The following is a 14,831-nucleotide window of genomic DNA, read 5'->3' as shown; positions in this document are numbered from 1 at the left end:
TTTGTTCCGTTGTTGTCGCCTTAGTTTCGGCTACTGGTGTTTGAATCCATAACTGAGCGCTCCTAACACGTTCGGGGTTGTTATGGGGACCCCCTTGATAAATCGTATAGTGTTAAGGCTTCTTTGGCAGGACCTAACTTTGGTTTTAATCTGCTAATAACCTAATAATTAAATGCATAGGGAATAGCTACCCCGAGGAATTAATCAACAACCTGGGCCAGTGCTCCTCATGAGTGTTGGTCCAAACTAGAGTCGTGTGCGGGGCCAACCCAGGGCAACTCGGGAGATTTCTATCAGGCCACTATACGCTGTGCTCATCCGACCGTGTCCTGAGAACGAGATACGCGGCTCCTATCGGGTTCGTCGACACGTCGGGAGGTCTTGCCAGATTTGTCTTACCTTAGCGATATGTCTTGCACATTGGGATTCCGGTGAAACTTTGGGTCTCCTCAAAGTTGAGGTTTTCCTCCTAGGAATTCGACGAGATCACGAATTTCATGATAGAGGATTACTATGCGGCATGTGGTAATTTGTAATGGACTAGTTAGAGCACCCCTGCAGGGTTAATCTTTCGGAAAGTCGTGCCCGCGGTTATGTGGCAAATATGGATATTTTGTTAACATCTGGTTCTAGACAACTTAAAGTAATTCTAATAAAACTGCCAATTGAGTGTGTAACCGTGACTGTCTCTTTCGGAGATCCTTCTCTGATCAATAACATGGTGGGGTTATGTCTGGCGTAAGTAGGTGTTCGGTATCACTTAGTGATCAATCTAGTATTCCACCGACTTGTGTAGACCACCATATGTTTACTCTGAGCATCCCAAGGTAGCCACCATATATGCTTAGCTTGCTGCAAACCCATACGCTTAACCTTCCTCACCCATTAACTCGGCTAGATTCGATACCAAGGTCATTCGATTGTTGAGTCCTCGTGGCCCACGGTTTACTGCAAGCACCCACAGGTACAGGTACGCCTGACGCAGGAGATCCTGATGACAGTCAGTTGAAGTGGGAGTTTGATGAGGACTCTGGCAGACTGTACGTGACTTATACGGAGGACTAGAGGTCGTGGTCGTGATCATGGGGCCAGCATGCGGGATGTCATAGCTTTATCTGTTTTATTATTGTCCGTAGCTGGACCATACCATGTTCTGAATAAGTGTGCATGTATGACTATGACTGTGTTCTTATCAGATGGCAAGTGTATGCCCTACTTGTCACTCTTTCAGTTATGTAATTTTATGATTATCTCGCTTGCGAAACGTGTAGATGCGCCCCTTTCCCTTTTTGAGGCATCGCCCCCAAATAAGGAAAGGGCCGCATCTTAGTCGTTACAGAAGGACAAAGGGAAGATAATACAGGATTAAATGAATCCTTGACATAGAGGTTCAACCGATAGAGATCTTCGTAGAATATGTAGGATCCAATATGGACATCCAGGTCCCATTATTGGTTATTGACCGGGGAGTGTCTCAGGTCATGTTTGCATAGTTTTTCGAACCCGTAGGGTCTGCACACTTAAGGTTTAGTGATGTTTCGGTATTATTGAGTTATGTGTGTTTGGTAATAGAAAGTTGTTCGGAGTCCCAGATGAGATCCCGGACATCACTAGGAGCTCTGGAATGGTCCGGAGGTAAAGATTGATATATAGGAAAGTGGGTTTTGAACTCCGAAAAAGTTTCGGGCATTTTCGCTAGTGTACCGGGAGTGACGAATGGGTTCCGGGGGTCCACCAGGTGGGTCCACCCACCCCCAAAGGGTCTCATGGGCTGTAGGAGGACGTGGACTAGCCCTTAGTGGGCTGTCCGAAGCCTCCACTAAATCCCAAGGTGGATTGGAGGTGGGAAGGAAAGAAACCCAAATGTGGAAAAACTGGAAAGGGTTTCCAAGTGGAGAGGAGGAATCCTAATCCTAGTAGGATTGGAGTAGGACTCCTCCACCTCCAATTTCGGTCAAACCTTGAGGGTTTGAGGCTGCCTCCTCCCCTCCCTCCCTCCTATATATACTAGAGGTTTTAGAGGTGATGGCTAACCCTAATTGCCACGTGCTCCCTCTACTTCATCTAGATCGATTTCTCCTCTAGTCTAGTTCGGTGGTGCTTAGGCGAAGCCCTGCTGGATTAGTTCACCACCACCACAACGCCGTCGTGCTGCAGAACTCATCTACCTCTCCGCCCCTCTTGCTGGATCAAGAAGGCGGGGATCGTCATCGAGTTGTACGTGTGCTGAACGCGGAGGTGCTGTCTGTTTGGCACTAGATCGGGATGGATCATGATGGGCTCGCGGGACGGATCATGATGGGCTCGCGGGACGGATCATGATGAGATCGCAGGAAAGGCTGCGATTTGAATCGCGAAGATGTTCCACTACATCAACCGCGTTATATACGCTTCCGCTTAGCGATCTACAAGGGTATGTAGATTCACTCTCCCCTCTCGTAGATGATCGTCACCATGGATAGGTATTGCGTGTGCATAGAAATTTTTTTGTTTCCCATGCAACGTTCCCCAATAATATATTCATCAGTTAATCAAGTTTGCCAGTTTTATTACGTCAATGCAACCTACACGCTAATATGTAAAGATAGGTCCTAATCCTACCCGAGTATGTATAGATTAGGTTTGTTTTCCCATGCTCTGCTCTGGATCCGACACAAAATTTCGGTAGCACCTCCCCGCTATTCTCCTGATACACATCTTGGCAATAAACAGAGAGGAAGTGTACCCGGAGAACAACAGGAGGCACTGACGAATTTATGCATCGGATCCGGAGCCGAGCATATGGGAAAATGAACCCAATCTACACATACTCGGGCTGTCCATGAATAATGTTGGTCAATTCGAAAGAATCACGGTTATAAATATACGCAAATGCATGTATATTTATAACGGTAACCCTTTCGAACGGGAGACACATACTGGTCATGCATACTGATGATTTAATGTACTTATATCTAGCAAGTTTCATCGGCACGAAGACCGGAACAGAGCAAATGAAGGTGGGAGGAGGAGATGTCATTTGTGCTCATCCACGAACGCAGGGACGGAGCTCGTCAAATGCACGGGAAGGTCGTCGAACACTAGACCCTCGCAGTGACGAAAGAACTGCACATTTAAATCCACCCGATCAACACAAATATGATGTTTTTTATAACAAAGTTGGTAAATATATGACCTAACTCATAATTTACAACAATATGACCCCGTCGGCCTCTCGAAGGCCGAAGAGCACCTTTTCGGTCAACAGGAGGCCGGAGAGGAGTCGGGGATCGGGGTGAGTGGCGTCGGGGGCGGCATCTTAACAGTTGCGCGGGGGGGATTGTAATGGCGATCTATCAGTGACATCTTCCCGTCACCGCAGACACGTGCAGGTGCGTGGTGTCGTGCTTGGGTGTCGTCGGGATGTCGTACAGGGGACTCACCACAGGGGCGTCGCCGGGGTGTCATGTCGGGGTGCCTTTTCATTTTTCCTATTCTTCTCCTCTTCTTCTTTTCCTCTTCTCCTCTCCTCCTCCTCCTCCTCCTCTTGTTCTTCTTCTTCTCCTTCTTCCTTCTTTTCCTCCTCCTCCTCCTCCTCCTTCTTCTTCTTCTTCTCCTTCTACTTTTCTTCTTTTCTTCTTTTCCTTTTTCCCTTTTCCTTTTTTTCCTTCTTCTTTTCTTCTTCTTTTCCTTCTACTTTTCTTCTTTTTTTCTTTTCCTTCTAATTTTCTTCCTCTTCTTCTTTTCCTATTCTTCTCCTCTTCTTCTTCCTTTTTTCCTTCTTCTTTTATTCTTCATTTCCTTCTTCTTTTCTTATTTTCCTTCTTCTCTTCTTCTTTTCTTCTTTTCCTTCTAATTTTCTTGTTCTTCTTCTAACTTTCTTTTTACTAACTAACCTAATTAAGAGTAGCTATATATCTAACTAATCTAATAATTAATATGAAAAAATAGAAAAAAACTAACTAACTACTCACCGGAGTGGCCGGGGGGGGGGGGGGGGGGGGGCGGGCAGGGCTAGGGCATCGCGGGAGGGAGGGCGGTGCCGGGGCGGCGGCCTGGCGACGACGCAACAGGGGGCGGAGGGGTGACGAGGGGGCGGGGGGCAGAGGAGCTCGGGGGCGAGAGCAAGAGAGAGAGAGAGAGAAAGAGGGGGAGGGTGGGGGTCGAGCAAACGGTCGTTATAGGGCCGGGCTGTTTGTCGTCTGCTAGCAGACGACAAAGAGGCTCCAGGAAGACGGCAAAGAGCTCGCGGATGGCCTAGTTGACCTAACCAACCGCACAGTTGAGTGAGGCCCACGGGAGGCTCTTTGTCGTGTGCCTTTGGTATCTTTGTCGTCCGCCAATAGACGGCAAAGAACTCACTAATGGAAAATGATATCTTTGCCATCAGTGCGTTCTTTGTCGTCGGTTTTTTGTAAGCCAGTGGCAAAGACCTTCTTTGTCGTCTGCCGGTAGACGGCAAAAAACTGATTGATGGCAAATTCTCTGATTTCAATAGTGAGTGTGTAACTGCTAAATGATCAATGTCATCTAAATCATTATTCCCTGCTAATCCACGTGCCAACGTGTTACATATATGGAATCTTGCTAGGTTACTACTATTTTTGTTACTATCACACCTACTACTAAACTGTTACTGCTACTACTGTTACCAAAATTGTTGCTATCATTGTTACTCTTATTACTATCACTTGTTGTGCTACTAAATATTTGCTGCACAACGATATCCCAAGTGCGATTGAATTGACAACTCAACTATTACGGCCAATAAATATTCTTTGGCTCCCCTTGTGTCGAATCAATAAATTAGGGTGAAATACTACCCGTGAAGGTTGTCGTGATCCCCTACACTTGTGGGTTATCACGCAGCGACTACTGATGCGTTGTTGTGTGCTCTTGCGGTGGATCTGGGGGCGATCTGGGCCTGCTTGGCTGCTTCTTGGCAGCTAGTCGCGGCGGATTCTGGCTAGTGTAGCTTGCAGCTAGTCACGCCTCCTCGCTTGGTGTGGCTGGATTGGATTGGTGTGGCCGGATCTCGCACACCCTTGCCGGTCGGATATGGCGCCATGGTGGCTGATGGTCTCGGGGCGGCTCGGCCAGTGACGTGGTCGGGATGGGCCATAAGTCGTGCGAGGGAAGATGTGGGAGATGAATGGAACACTACTTGGTGTTGCATCCTCCTGATGGTGGTCGGGAATGCTCGACGTTACTGTAGATCGGAGGACGAAATGGTGGCGGCTGGAGGGAGAGGAACGACGTCGTTGCGGTCGTTGCATCCTTCGATGGGAGATGAATGGCATGTAGGCGCTGCATCCTCGAGGAGACGAATGGCATCCTGCTTGGTTGCATCCTTCCGATGAAGAAGAATGGCGCCGTTACAGGGGTTGCATCCTCCATCCAGTGGGGGCGCGGATGCAAGGTTGGAAGCATGTTGAGCTTGTCGAGGATATGTGGTTAGCCGTGGAGGCAAGCGTAGTGGTTGGTTGTGTAGGCTAATCGGATCCTGGGCTCTAGTTGTGTAGGTGAAATGGCCGGCGAAAGTCATACCCGGGTTGTGATGACGACGCCTTCTCGCGCCGCTCCCTTGTTGGAGCCATCGATGTAGCTGATCTCACTTTACCTTTCCACTCATGCTTCAAAAGGCATCATTTGTATGGATTTTGGGTTCAATTTTTCTCATAAACTAGACCAAACTTCTTTCTCCTGATCAATAAATTTGGTAGAACAACTACCAACATTCGAAAAAGAAAATTCTAACAGCCATCAACATTTATCTGACTGTTCAGACACATACTGGCCTTCTAAAAATATATAGTTTCGGTTCAGACACGTACTCCCCTTCTAAAAAAGATATAGTTCTCTTGTATTAAATCAAATACACTTATTTTGAAGCTGGGGGAATATACTATTGTTAAATTCACCTGACCTTCTAAAAAAGATATAGTTTCCTTGTATTAAATCAAACACATTTGTTTTGAGGCTGCGGGGGTATACTATTGTTGAATTCACCTACAATATGACAATTTATACTACTTAATTCATAGTGTTAAAAGTTTTAGACTCCCTTCATTTAATGTACTCCCTCTGTTTTCAAACACGAGTTTTTTTAATAGTTCCATTATAAAACTACATACAAATGTATATAAATATATTTTAAAGTATAGATTTACTTATTTTGCTTCATATGTAATCTACTAATGAAATCTTTAAAAAGACTTATATTTAGAAATGAAGGAAGTAGTTCTTACAGACTTTTAAATGTTTAAACACAAATCACCATAATAACTTACTTGGATTTTACATATTGATCATTTTACTTGCTTCATTCCCATAGTGGTTGTGGTTGCTAATGGTCAGAACATAATCAGTAAAGCTGTGTATATCCTTTCTGGCATAGTTTTGTAAAAGATCGGCAGGTGATCCGTCCTTTCTTATGTACATAGAATCCTTTTGAAGGATTCAGGGGTTTGCAGACGAGAGACTGGACACAGGCATGACGTTCTGGTTGTAGATATTCTAATATGTGTATGTCCCATGCTACGATAGTGGTGCAGATATGCCCTATTTCAACAATACTCGCAGCACGCTGTCAACTTATCAGTTTCACCTTCAACAAACATAAGTGTACAAAAAATTTGCAACATGTAATCACTTAAGACAAACATGGAGGAGCGTTCGTGAGAGCAGACATAATACAAATTCTCTCGGCATTTGAGTTATCGTCAACGCAGTTACAAGAGGATCAAGTAAATTCATAGCCCAAGTGTAAAAGCAGCTAATGCAGGCAATCTTCTTCCCTTCTTCATGTGCCTGCAAATTGAGAAAATTTATTGCCTGATGTAGTTCGAAGAACAAATAAAAATAACAGCTCTCGGTGCTTCTCATCCTAGACTAGATGTTGTTGGATACATTGTATATTTATAAGCCTAGATCAGATTTTTATCATCAAACTACATCCTCCCAACAACAATGTTGTTGTGTTCTTGATCTCACATTGAACAAACAAAGGACGATACACCTATGCAACGCGTTAATTTCAACAATGGACAAAAGATAAACCATACTGGAGTCTTACATGAAGCAACAAAGGGACTTTAGTTCTTCCCATCTTCAGGCTTGTCTGTCTTGTCCGCCTCATCTTTCTTCTCCTGCTGCCAGACAAATGTTAGTCAGACTTGGTAAAGATTGTGCAGAAAACTCCCTCCGATCCAAAATAAGGGTCGCAGTTTTGAACTGGGGTTAGTTCAAAACTGCGACACTTTTATGGATCGGAGATAGTAGAAGATATAGATGCATGGAAAAGAAATCAAGACTGCACATTGCTTTTGATAAATCCATCAACTACCAAAATTTTACTAATAAGCTGTTCAATAAATATTGCAGTGCAATTGCATTGCAGACCATTTTTATGGACGTGACTATGTGTCGAAACTCTTTAACAAGTTCAGCATTCTACCTTGTCTGAAGATGACATGATACAAATATATACTCATTACTTATTTATTGAATTTTGGAGGTAGTTTTATTTGTCAGTCAGAACCTTTCAGCATACAAAATGAAAGATGGCATGAACCTAATGACAAGGGTACAACTCTAGCACTAAAAACTCTGATGCAAAGGGAACTTGTAAGGATAGGAAAGAGGTTTCTTACCTCTCCTTGGCCATGCAAAGATGCCAGTAGATCTTTCACAGATGGGTCATTGGGGTCAACACCAGGAAGCTGAAATAAGAGGCGATGGGGATCCAATTATAAGCAACTGAAACTGCTAAATTCATGCTTACATGACACTGGCTTTAAGTTTTAATTTCTATAAGGCTTACCGAATTAAGGATGGATGTCACAAATGATCTGTCTTCAAACACTTTGCTCATATCAGATTGACCAGACGCCTCTGCGTCCTGAACAGACATTTGAAGAGCTGCATATGGCATACAAAAATACACATCAGGACATGTAAACATTTCGATATGAAGCTAAGACAAAAAACTCTGCAAGTCTGCATCATATAACAATTACTAAGAAAAAGACGTAATATATACATATGCACATAAGAGACGGGGGAAATTCAACGTGAAATATTTGGACATTTTTAAAGATGGAATTACGATATATGAGCAAAGTGTGTGCCTAAATTCCGCAAGAATCTCTGAAATTTTATCTTCTGAATATTTGCTGATATTTTACGTGTGTGCCTAATGTTAAGGTTAGTTAATGCTAATCCTGAAGGTTTCCTCACGGAAGAATTGTTCTTTTCCTTTCTTTCAGCGCAGGTGGAAAGCATGCCTAAGCTTTTCAGTACGGTCTGGTTGGTGATCATCAAACAAATAGATAGTCATGCAGAGAATGTGGTCTATGAGTTTCAGTGAAATTGCATTATAAGCAAATATTTTCCTAAACAAGGATCAATACGGGAACAAGCTAATGTCTCTAAACTAGAGATTGGTACTTCGAATCTGAAATGAACTTCCAATTTAATAATAAAAAATTGGCATAAGAAATAGAAGGACCTACCCAATGCCAAATCCTGGTCATCTGCAGCAGCTTCTGCCATAGCAGCATCAGCCACGGCTGCAGCTCCTGAAGCTCCCTCATCCATTGACATAGCAAGTGCTTGCTGTAATAGCTGAGCATCATCATCATCCTGCAGGTTACAATATTAGCAATCTGTTATCGCCACTCAGGTAAACATTGATAGAATAAGATATATCTTCTTAAACAGATCCATAGATGCCACCCACAAGATTTATCAGCAAACCAAATATTGCTACATTTCGTTTTGGGCTGATTAACAGTTGTAACCTAGTTCTACAGTAGTTACAAACCAAGGAAAAACTAGGTAAGAAGTTGCATCAACGATACTTCATTATCAAAGCATGTTGTCACAAGCGTTATCAAAACTTGGACATGTGTTACCATTATGAATTCAATGACAAACAAACTAGTCAACTTTTTTTGCTTCTGTAAGATACGCGATAGTGTTAACCATGTAGTAACTAGGAATTACAGAAGTACCATTATTATTAGCAGATAAAATATTGTACTAGGCAGTCCAAGCATGGGGAAGCTAAAACAGATCTAGTTTATTACGATGTATAGTATTCAAGGACAGAAAACTCCAACATTAAATTAGGCATTGGATAATGAAAATACCTTCAGTAGATCTGCGTCAACATCAGCAGGAGCATTTAAGGTAAGTTCCGCTTCAGCCATAATAGCATCAGTAGAGCTTGAGGCCTGATCCTTGTTGTCTTCTGCAGCTTTTTTCGCGATAGCCTCTTGCCTAGCTCGCTCTTCCTCCATAGACAACCGTAGGGCAAGTGCCAACTCTGGATCCACATTTGGGTCCACGCCAAAATCATACCCAGTAGCTCCAGTGGCTGCAGCAGCAGCTGCAGAAGCAGCAAAGCCACTTCCACCTTCTTCACCGGTGAAGATAGGAGTGCTGTGAAACAGTTAGGGGTTATAACTCGTCAACCAAAGTACATCGTCATATCAAACTAGAGCCCTAAGGATATCAAACAAAGCAAATTACCTTATAAGAACATCAGAAAGGGCATGATCACCCGGAGGGACATGGACAATGTGGCTGCTATCACTGCTGTTCACAGCAGCGATCAGCGCTTCCAGTTTCTCAGGCTTTTCATCATCAGTTTCACCAAAATCAACAACGTCAAGGGCAACATTATTCTTCTTCAGCTTCTTCCCTATTGTCTCCAAAACTTTCTTGTCGTATTTCACAGGGCTGAGATATGAGGACAATGAAATTAGCGTAATTCAGACAAAACAGGGTCAACAGAAGTTATCTTGCTCATTTGCTCAACATACCTTCCAATGAAAACAATAATTCTCTGTTGTTGCCTCTTATTCTGGCGATGCTTGAGAGCCAGCTGAGCAACCTGAATAGCTGCAGCCAAGTTTGCTTCAGCTCCAACTTCCAGCCCTGTGCATTAAATCGTTGGAGATCACTTAGTCAAAGAACTAAAATTCCTACTTTTGCTAGTATATTTTGCGAAACAAAGGCCTGCTAACGGGCGTACTATCACCAAACGCCATCCAAAAGGCTACACCATCTAATCCTATCCAAGCTCGACGAGCTTACATACTTACATTGAAACCCTAAACTATTAGGTACACGAGTTCTGCGCTGGTACGAGGCATAAGAAACTTTGTAACGGCGGAAATTCGGGTAGTGACGGGAGCTTACCGTGCATACAGGCGAGGATCTTGCCGAGGTCGCTGGTGGGGGTGACAAGCACGCGCACGCCCTTGCCGGCCATCGTCATGACGCCCACCGTATTCTCCGGGTTCGACTGCAAGAGACCACCGACAAACAAGTCAGATCCGGAACCCAAAACCCTAGCCCACACACACATCGAGACCTAACCCGATCGATCGATCGGTTCGGAGGGGGCGCGGTACCTGGGTCTTGGCGCCGCAGATGAGGTTGACGGCGTCGGCCTGCGCCTGGAAGCGGGACGGCGAGTAGTCGCCGTTCCGCATCCACTCCGAGTTGTCTATGCAGATCATCGTCGACTGCAAAAGGAGGGGAAACCAAACAAACGGTGAGAAATCGCTAGGAATCGGAGCTTGGCGGAGGCGATCTGGGAGGCCGGCGGGCGGTACTGACCTCGAGCACCATGGTTGCGCCGCTGTGGGTCGCGCTGCAGTCGAGGGTTCGGGTTGGGGAACAAGGGGAACAAACTGATCCAAGGGGGAGGAGAGGGCTGGAGTTCTTATTTGCGGCGTCGCCTTGGTGGACGTGGATTGCTTTCTGTGGAGGAAACCGATTCGAGACTTGGTACGCCTCGGTCCGGCCCGCGGTGGAACCGGACTGCTTTCTGACCTGTTGGGCCTGATTTGTAGACCCATAAAAGAAAGTCACCATGGGTCTAGTCTCGATTTTGTTTGCCAGTACCGTCCTGACTGGAAAATCCTATTTGCCGTTTTGTGCGAAGCGGTGTCGAGGCTTCTCACAGAGCTGGTCGGGTATCAGCCTGATCCAGATAGCGAGGGTGCCGTGTCCGGTTTTGGCAACCTTCTGAGGTTTCAACCGGTTTTTTTGGGTTTTGGGAAATTCCTAGAAGGTTTCCTGAACTGTTTTTTCTTTATTTTTTTGTTTTTTCTTTTTCTTTCTGTTTCTGTTCAAAATTGTTCTGGATTTGAGAAAATGTTCTGGAATTTGAAAAAAAAATCAGAATGAAAAAAGTTCAAGATTTTGAAAAATGTTCTGAATTTTGAAAAAATGTTTCGTATTTTTAGAAAAAACAATTTTGAAAAAATGTTATGGAATTTGAAAAAAAAATCGGAAATTAAAATATGTTCCCGAATTTAAAAAAATTCTAGATTTTGAAAAATATTTTGGAATTTGAAAAACTGTTTCGGAATTTGAAAAAATGTTCCGGAATTTAAAACAATGTTCCGGAATTTGAAAAAATGTTCCAGAATTTTGAAAAATGTTTTGGAATTCTAAAATATGTTACGAAATTTGAAAAAATGTTCTGAAATTTTTATATAAATGTTTCGGACTTTTCATAGAAATATTCCGAAATTTTACAAAATGTTATGGAATTCAAAAACATGTAGAATTTTGGAAATCGTGAAAACTATTCTGAAATATACGAATAAGTTTTGTAAACAGAACATTTTCAAATTGTGAATAAATTTTATTATCGCTAACAGTTCAAAACAGCACACGAAACTGCACAAACGCGCGCGCGGCCCATAAAGCCCGCCAGGGACACGCGTGTGTGCGAAAGGGCACCAACTTGACGCACAACGCGTCATATAGGAGGTCCCGTCCTCACTTTCCACCGGGGTTTTGCCCTAGTCCACTTGTCCTACGGTAATCATGTCTGACCTTCATCTTATCCTCATCGTCATCGATCGCTTTCACCGGGAGTGAAGCAAATATATGGCCGTGGCCGCTAATGTTTTGGAATATTCGGAGTTCTAGGAATCGCTGGACTCGCAACGAAAACGGTTCCCAGCCACATCATAACACAAAGTTTATCCGAAGATGCTAAATTTCCCTCGAAATCATATATACACCTAAGGCTCTCCTTGGAATCGGTGTATTTTTCTATACTGGTATTTATTTTACAGGTGTATCTTACCGGTCGTATGTGATTTTCAACTGAAAAAGAAAACGATGGAGCAAGGTCTGTATCTTTTACCGGTGTAAAGCTCTGGAAAAAAACAATCCAATGAGGGCCTAAAAGGTTCATTAATTTACCTTAATTATTTTGACAAGCAGTCTATCCACCTCCACCTCAGTACACACAGATCACATCGTTTCCACACCATCATAATTGAATGTCGTGGGTTCACACTTCAAAGAAAATAAGAGTTCTCGCTACGGCGCTACAACCCTTTCTTCTCCCAATGAGTGGCAGTTTTCGAAGAATCACACAACGCGTTAGCATCCCTATTCATATTTTCAAGGCACATCCACATTTGGATCACTAGCCGTTCTCCCACGTGAGATAAAACGAATGCCACTTTTGGAAATATGCCCTATAGGCAATAATAAAATGGTTATTATCATATTTCCTTGTTCATGATAATCGTCTATTGTTCATGATATAATTGTATTAACAGAAAATAATAATACATGTGTGAATAAATAGATCACAATGTGTCCCTAGCAAGCCTCTAGTTGGCTAGCTCGTTAATCAATAGATGATCATGGTTTCCTCATCATGGGCATTAGATGTCACTGATAACGGGATCACATCATTGGGAGAATGATGTGATGGACAAGACCCAATCCTAAGCATAACACTAGATCGTATTGTTTGTATACTAAAGATTTTCTAATGTCAAGTGTCTTTTCCTTCGACCATGAGATTGTGCAACTCCCGGACACCGTAGGAGTGCTTTGGGTGTATCAAACGTCACAGCGTAACTGGGTGACTATAAAGGTGCACTACGGGTACCTCCGAAAGTGTCTGTTGGGTTGGTACGAATCGAGATCGGGATTTGTCACTCCGTATGACGGAGAGATATCCCTGGGCCCACTCGGTAGAACATCATCATGAGCTCAATGTGACTAAGGAGTTGGTCACAGGATGATGTGCTACGGAACGAGTAAAGAGACTTACCGGTAACGAGATTGAACAAGGTATAGGTATACCGACGATCGAATCTCGGCAAGTTCTATACCGACAGACAAAGGGAATTGTATACGAGATTGATTGAATCCTTGACATCCTGGTTCATCCAATGAGATCATCGTGGAGCAAGTGGGAGCCACCATGGGTATCCAGACCCCACTGATGGTTATCGGCCGGAGAGGTGTCTCGGTCATGTCTACCTGTTTCCCGAACCCGTAGGGTCTACACACTTAAGGTTCGATGACGCTAGGGTTATAGGGAATTGTTATACGAGGTTACCGAAAGTTGTTCGGAGTCCCGGATGAGATTCCGGACGTCACGAGGAGCTTCGAAATGGTCCGGAGGTAACGATTAATATATAGGATGGATGGTTTTGGACACCGGAAATGTTTCGGGCATCACCCGTAGCGTACCGGGACCACCGGAAATGGTCCCGGGGGTCCACCGGGAGGGGCCACCAGCCCCAAGAGGTAGCATGGGCCAAAAGGTGGAGGGCAACCAGCCCAAAGTGGGCTGGTGCGCCTCCCACAAAGGGGCCCAAGGCGCACGAGGTGGAGAGGGGGGAAACCCTAGGCGCTGGTGGGCCTAAGGCCCACCTAGGGGTGCGCCACCCCCTCCCCCTGCCCTAGCCGCTGCACCTCCCATCTAGGGGGGCTGCCGCACCACCTAGGGTGGGAACCCTAGGGGTGGCACCCCCCTCCCCTCCTTCTATATATACCTAGGGGTTTGGGGCTCTTTTGCACACCGTTTCTTCTCTCCCTCGGTGCAGCCCTGCTCCCCTCCTTCCTCCTCCTCCCACGGTGCTTGGCGAACCCTTGCCGGGAGACCTCGTCTCTCCATCGACACCACGACGTCGTGCTGCCGGAGATCTTCCCCAACCTCTCCCTCCTCCTTGCTGGATCAAGGTGCGGGAGACGTCACCGGGTTGCACGTGTGTTGGACGCAGAGGTGTCGTGGTTCGGCACTAGATCGGAATCACACCACGATCTGAATCGCGCGAGTACGACTCCATCAACCGCGTTCTAGCAACGCTTCCACTTAGCGATCTTCAAAGGTATGAAGATGCACTCACCCCTCTCTCGTTGCTGGTCTCTCCATAGGAAGATCTGAATATGGCATAGGAAAATTTTGAATTTATGCTACGTTACCCAACAGTGGCATGCGAGCCAGGTTTTCTATGCGTAGATTCTATGCACGAGTAGAACAAAAAAGGTTGTGGGCGATGATTTGTCAATTGATTGCCGCTACTAGTATTATTCTTTTCCGGCGGTATTGTGGGATGAAGTGGCCCGGACCGACCTTACACGTACGCTTACATGAGACTGGTTCCACCGACAGACATGCACATCGTGCATAAAGGTGGCTAGCGGGTGTCTGTCTCTCCCACTCTAGTCGGATTGGATTTGATGAAAAGGGTCCTTATGAAGGGTAAATAGCTTTGGCATATCATCGTTGTGGTTGTCACGTAGGTAAGAAGGCGTTCTTGCTAGAAACCCAAATCAGCCATGTAAAACTTGCAACAACAATTAGAGGACGTCTAACTTGTTTTTGCAGGGTTTGACATGTGATGTGATATGGCCAAAGTTGTGATGTTGCATGTGTGATGTATGAGATGATCATGTTATTGTAATAGGATTCACGACTTGCATGTCGATGAGTATGACAACCAGCAGGAGCCATAGGAGTTGTCTTAATTTATTGTATGAGATGCAACGCCATGTGTTTACTACTTTTACTT

General features: G+C 44.6%; 1 protein-coding gene across 2 annotated transcripts; it reads right to left on the bottom strand.

The window, feature by feature from the left end:
- Positions 1 to 6,573: 6,573 nt before the first annotated feature.
- LOC123449176 (26S proteasome non-ATPase regulatory subunit 4 homolog) lies at positions 6,574 to 10,726 on the bottom strand. Of its 2 annotated transcripts, none has more exons than XM_045126287.1 (11): positions 10,609 to 10,726; positions 10,401 to 10,514; positions 10,186 to 10,291; positions 9,807 to 9,921; positions 9,514 to 9,723; positions 9,132 to 9,423; positions 8,493 to 8,622; positions 7,802 to 7,899; positions 7,632 to 7,700; positions 7,055 to 7,130; positions 6,574 to 6,789 (listed from the first exon to the last, which is right to left on the bottom strand). In XM_045126287.1, exons 1-10 carry the CDS (start codon positions 10,618 to 10,620, stop codon positions 7,074 to 7,076), a joined length of 1,203 nt encoding a protein of 400 aa, XP_044982222.1. In that variant the 5' UTR covers positions 10,621 to 10,726; the 3' UTR covers positions 6,574 to 6,789; positions 7,055 to 7,073. The 2 variants fall into 2 exon arrangements, with proteins under 2 accessions (XP_044982222.1, XP_044982223.1); XM_045126288.1 differs by having other exon boundaries at positions 7,055 to 7,127.
- Between the last annotated feature and the right edge of the window lie 4,105 nt (positions 10,727 to 14,831).

The sequence above is a fragment of the Hordeum vulgare genome, chromosome 4H (assembly GCF_904849725.1).
Source record: "Hordeum vulgare subsp. vulgare chromosome 4H, MorexV3_pseudomolecules_assembly, whole genome shotgun sequence".
Taxonomy (NCBI): domain Eukaryota; kingdom Viridiplantae; phylum Streptophyta; class Magnoliopsida; order Poales; family Poaceae; genus Hordeum; species Hordeum vulgare.
The sequence above is the reverse complement of the archived record's forward strand: the minus strand, read 5'-3'. Positions and strand labels throughout refer to the sequence as shown.